At 28.3% G+C, this 6,482-nt stretch overlaps 1 protein-coding gene across 1 annotated transcript; it reads right to left on the bottom strand.

The window, feature by feature from the left end:
- Positions 1-515: 515 nt before the first annotated feature.
- On the bottom strand, positions 516-1,187 carry LOC136092062 (histone-lysine N-methyltransferase SETMAR-like). The gene has a single exon (XM_065819780.1). It carries the CDS (start codon positions 1,185-1,187, stop codon positions 516-518), a length of 672 nt encoding a protein of 223 aa, XP_065675852.1.
- Between the last annotated feature and the right edge of the window lie 5,295 nt (positions 1,188-6,482).

The following is a 6,482-nucleotide window of genomic DNA, read 5'->3' on the forward strand; positions in this document are numbered from 1 at the left end:
AAATTTGATATTTTATTATTAGTTGTTTTACTAGAATCCATTAAATATATATACATATATATATATACATATAACACATCGCTCAATAAGTCCGTAGGATAGCTAATAAAACAACAACATTTTGACATAATTTGATTTTATTCATCAACATAGTCTCCTTTAAAGGCGATACAGTCATTCCAGCGCTTCTCTAACTTTTCGATACCATGTTTGTAGAACGATTTATCTTTTCCTTCAAAATATGCTTCAGTTTCGGCGATGACCTCCTCATTCGATCCAAATCTCTTTCCCTGGAGCATCCTTTTGAGATCTGAGAACAGCCAATAATCGCTGGGGGCCAAATCAGGCGAGTATGGTGGATGGGGCAACAATTTGAAGTGTAATTCATTCATTTTTACCATTGTTTTCATTGACTTGTGACACGGTGCATTGTCTTGATGAAAGAGAATTTCTTTCTTCTTCATGTGCGGTCGCTTTTCGTCAATTACAGCCTTCAATCGTTCCAATAATGCCATTTAATATTCGCTGTTGATCGTTTTACCTTTCTCAAGATAATCAATGAACAATATACCATGGCTATCCCAAAATATGGAGGCCATAACCTTGCCAGCAGAGGTTTGAGCCTTTGGGCGCTTTGGGCGGCTTTCACCCGCTGGTGTCCACTCAGCCGACTGTCGATTTGACTCAGGAGTGAAATGGTGGATCCATGTTTCATCCATTGTGACGTAGCGACGCAAAAAATCCTTTTTATCTCGGTGAAATAGTGCCAGACATGCTTCAGAATCATCGATTCGTTGTTGTTTTTGGTCCGGTGTTAGCAAACGCGGCACCCATTTCAAACAAAGCTTTCTCATACCCAAATGTTCGTGTAATATTGTAAACACACTGCCTTCTGATATCTTTATGGCCTCGTCAATCTCCTTCAATTTCAATTTGCGGTCGGATAAGACGATTTTATGGATTTTTTTGATGTTTTCCTCAGTAACTGCCGAATTTGGGCGACCGGAGCGTTCAGCATCATCGGTGTTTGTACGACCACGTTTAAAGTCAGCAAACCACTTTTCAACCATTTGCCTCGATGGAGAGGAGTCCGAATAACACTTATCAAGCCATTGTTTGGTCTGCACCGTGTTTTTTCCCATCAAAAAGCAATGCTTAATGAGCACACGAAATTCTGATTTTTCCATTTTTTTCAATTCACAAAAGTTGATTCAATCGTTCACACACTAACCTGGTAAATAATGGTCCGATTGTCATGAAACTTTGACAGATATTTTTTTAAGGTTGGTACTTTCTAAAAACAATACGGATTCGGTATTTGTGTTGCCATCTATATGTCATCCTACGGACTTATTGAGCGATGTGTTATATATATATATATATATTTATATATATATATATATATATATATATATATATATATATATATAATAATCAAACACACACAACACATAATCATGTGTGTGTGTGTGTTTGATAAAAGCTTCTGTAAAAATACTTTTTACAGTAGCTTTTATCAAACAAAAGATGCAAGTTTAGAGAATTCTAGTTCAGAGAAATAGTATATACAGAATTGCCAGAAAAAATCCTAAGTATAGTGCCAAACAATTTTCTGAAGAAATAAATCTAACTCTTAAAAATGACATCTCAAGACAGACATTAAATAGAAGATTAATTGATCGTAACCTATGCTTGTTATAATGATGCTTTAAAACCAATGCTTAAACGATCAGATCGGCACAAACGGCTTCAATTTTACAAAAAAACTTCTAAGATGAGTGATAATGATATTAAAAAAAATAGTATTTAGCGATGAATCAAATCATACAAAACTTTAAAAGAGTTATATGATAGTTTGTCCTTTGAATATTGCCGAAATCTTTTTGGATCTAATAAAAGAATATGTAGACTTTGCCTAGATAACAAAGGCGGTCACATACTATATTAACTTGACTTACAGTTTAAAATAAAAAATAGTGAGTCTAAACTTATGATCAAAATGATCGTAGATATCTTTTTACATAATTTTGTTATTTTCAAAATAAAATACTTTAAACTAGGGTTTTTTTTTTTTTTCTTGTCTTATAAATATTAAAAAGAATTTCATAAATAAAGTATTAAAAAAAATAAAAGTAATAAAAATAAAGGCATTTTTTTAGATCACAAATCACTTAGAAACTGTAAGTTTTATTCTGATTCTAAATTTTTGATTACTATTGTATATTTGTGTTGTTGTAAAATGTTCTGCGAATTTATTTCCACATCGGAAATAAGTTTATGTCGGGAGACAATTTTATGCGTAAGCCGCGTAATATTATTTCCTTAGTAACCAAAACTTGCGCCACGGTAATAAATTTATGGGGGAAATAAATTTGTACGACACCGGATATCGTGACTTGTATATGTTATATTTAGAACATGTATATGAAATATTATGAATATATTCTTTAGATCGGAGCAAATATTTTGACCAATCAAATTAGGGAGCCATTCCTGTAAAAGTCTTAGAATTTTTGGTTTTTTTTACCTAAACTTTATTTACCGCTATTGTTTTTAATTTGTTTATAGTATTATAGTTTACTAACTTTGTTAATTTGTTTTTATGTTATTTTTAAGTAAAACATCTACCGAGAGTGTTAAGTAAAACATGTACAGAGAGTAAAACATAAAATTATATTATCTTTTGAAATACATTCAATGTGTAAATAAAAAATTTTATTTGTTTTATTAACTAATTTTTATTTTATTAATTTTACAAATAATTAAATAATAAAAAATTTTATAACTGTATTTTATTAAAATACAGTGTGTTTTATTAACACATTGATTGTATAATAATATGTTTTGTTATTGTAAATCTATTATAATACATTTACAATAGTTACCCTGTGTGATACACACAGGTTTGCAATAGGTAAATGTAATAGGTAAGTGTATTAAAATACACTTACCTATTACATTTACCTGTTACATTATTGCATTTAATAATTAACCTGTGTGTAACACTCAGATTAATTATTATAAATGTATTATTATACATTTACAATAATTAACATATACTATTTTACTTTTACATTCTAAGCTATGGCGATAATTTCAATCAGAGGTTTGTTGGTTCAAAATAAAATTAAAAGTTAAATTAATATGCTTCATAAAATTATATTGTTTAACTAATGATTCTCTATTACATTGTTTTATTAACTAATGAAGTTAAATACACGTAGGTTAAAAGTTAAAATTAAATTAATTTTTTAAATGGTGTAGTTTTCTATAACTAAATTTTATCTTACTAAAAGGATGTCAACAAATATTATCTTACTGCCAAGATCTTTCTTTAAAATATATGTCTTTAAAAAACATTGAGCGATCTAACTGTAAAATACACTATGTAAGCTAGTGTATTCTAAAATTTGAGTGCTCAATGTTTTAAGCCTTACGTTTGCAAGGAAAATTTAGTTCAACTCTATTTGCATTATTCAATGACTAGATTTATTTAATGTTGGAGTAAGTTTCTGGCAAATTTTCTGATACCTCAACAACAATATATCTCTTAACTAGTGTCTTTACCAGTCCTTTAAATGAGAGGTTGATTTTGAGGTGGTAAGCTGCTATCTACTCTTAATGCAGTACAACAATGCTTGGATAAAACTTGAGAAAACCTTTACCACCATCAATTCCAAGCTTAATAAATTATCCATCAGAAAACTTGCAAGTGAATAACTGATACACAAGACTTGACAAATCATTGCATTGAGCAACATCCCGAACTGTACCAGACCCTTTCCATTGGTAATTTTTAAGTCACTGCGGGTGACATAAAAAATATTTTTGGTTTAAATTAGTAAAAACACTTATCTAAATATCCTCTACAGTCTTACAGTCTGTTTTACTTTCAGCAGGATCATCAGGAAGCTTCTTGATAAACCTGCTGAAGATGAAACAAACTGTAGAAAACATTTTGATAAATATTTTTAAAATTTTTTATATATATATACATGACATATATATATATATGACATATAGATATGACATATATACATATATATATATATATATATGACATATATATATATATGACATATAGATATATATGACATATAGATATATATGACATATAGATATATATTTATATATATATATATATGACATATATATATATGACATATATATATATGACATATAGATATATATTTATATATATATATATTTATATATATATATATATTTATATATATATATATATATATATATATATATATATATATTTATATATATATATATATATATATATATATATATATATATATATATATATATATGTATATATATGAAATCTTACTAAAATGATAATTTTAGTTTATTTTCAAATTTGTTAGCTTCATAAAATATTATTGTTCAACTAATGACAACTAGTGACATTTAAGTTAAGAGTTCTATAGAGTTTTCTATAGCTCAACTCTAAGTTATTCCAATAATGTGTCTACACTATACAATTTTCGCTTGAATTCAGTTTTCATTTGCTCTGATCTGTCTTACCACAATTATTTGTTCCCCTACATTTTTTTTGCTGTTATTTCTTTGCCTCAGCTACTAGAATTTCAAGATCTTTGTTTTCTTGTATTGTCAAATTATGAGTCTCTTTGATTGATTTATATTTTAGCATCTGCAAATTTACTCAGATTCTTTATTACAAAGTTTTTTTGTCAATAATTTACTAGTTTTACCAACAATTGTCTTGAGCAATGTTATACAATATTGTCTTTTTTACCAAGCTGGATCACTTTAATTATATGTTTCTTGACAATATGTGAAGTAGTTATAGTAAATGATTGAATACAAAATTACTCATCTTTTTTGTATGATTTATCTAATGAGGTCACGTTACTTCCTGATACTCTAAATAGTATTATGTTGTTTGGCCTTCAACTTTGTTTTGTAATCTCCTAATTTATGAGTTTACCTGCACCAGAAATCTTTTACAAACCCAATGTGTCTGGTTAAAAAGTAAAAAAGGAGAGGGTCTTAAAAAGCTCTGGGTGGATGGGAAAATTTTCTAAAAATTAATAAATGCTCCTTGTGTATAAAACAGTTGAATTACATTTTTTTATGAACTCATTGCTCACAAAATGTAACCTTCCTACACACTCCACTAGCTTATTTCCCAGGTATTTTTGCTTGGTCATTCTTAACTGGATGACTAATGTCTTTATCATGTTAATCTTTAGCTCTTTTGTTTCAATTCCATCTTTTCAACACTGAAACTTTTCAACACTATATATTAATTCTCCTTCAACTACATAAATTAGTTTTTATGCTAAAATAAGTCTTTACAAATAGCTCTTTACAAATAGATTACAAAACGGTTATAAAAACCTAGGGTGTATCACTGAACAATGCTGCACACCAACTTTTACTTTCAAACTAACACTCTCTCTCTTTCTGTTGTTTTCATTTATGTTGTGATATTTTCATACATAGTCATGAGAACTTTTTTAACACCTGAATATCATTAAACCCATCACACAAGCTCTCACGGCACTTTTTCAACGTTAACAAGCAATAGGAGATTCTGAGCTCTATTAATAGCTCTGATTCTATTCCACTAAATTAAATTACCTTTGTATACAGCCTTTACTTTTTTTCGAATGAGAAAACCTACTTCAACAATATAATTGTTGTTACTTTATCAGCTTTATCTTAAACACACTTTTTTTTTCTGAAAAAAACTTATAAAAAACACCAATAACACAATAGAGTGAGCTAATTGTAACTTCAAAGCTGTCATTATTGATTGTGATCATGTTAAACGATATGCTAATTAGGTCTGTTGTTATTTTTAAACTAAATAAAAATTCTTTCTTTATCTATTATTCAAATTTATAAATTTATAACTACTTTCGAGTCCTTAATACAAAAGGGGCAAATTAAAGGTATAAATAAAGAGGTAATAAAAGGGTGGGTTAGAATTTTAGAGGGGGTGTCTTATTAAGCTTAAGGTGGGTGGGAAAATTTCCATAAAATTAACAAACGTCCCCTTTTTTTTTATCTAGGACTCGAGAGTTTATAACTATAGAGCAAACATCTATTTTCATTCCTTTTTTTTTTTATAGGCTTGTGTGTTTGTGTTAAGCTTGTATAAAATTTTACAAAGGAGTTGCCAATTTTTATGTATTCTTTATATGTTTATCTTTTAGAAGGCTTCGTAAGTAAAATTCAAAAGTAAATGATAATTTAATCTATATAATTCACTCCAAACAGTTATACATGAAGTCTAAGATGCAGATGGTGAAGATTTGCTGCACGTCACATCAATCAGAGTAATGTTTGTGATTACATCAAACACCTTATTAGAGTCATGATTTAGTAAATCTTGATGAAAAAAACTGTTTGGTAAAAAGACATTTACCAAAAAAAATCTCTGTTAAATTTAGAATTATTCAACTGTCTAAAAGATTACTTCTATAAAAAAGGTGTAGTGCATA

Source organism: Hydra vulgaris, chromosome 15, assembly GCF_038396675.1.
Source record: "Hydra vulgaris chromosome 15, alternate assembly HydraT2T_AEP".
Classification (NCBI taxonomy): Eukaryota; Metazoa; Cnidaria; class Hydrozoa; order Anthoathecata; family Hydridae; genus Hydra; species Hydra vulgaris.

Excerpts from the sequence above, each read along its gene's own strand:
- LOC136092062 (XM_065819780.1), bottom strand. The coding sequence starts at position 1,187 with ATGGAAAAATCAGAATTTCGTGTGCTCATTAAGCATTGCTTTTTGATG.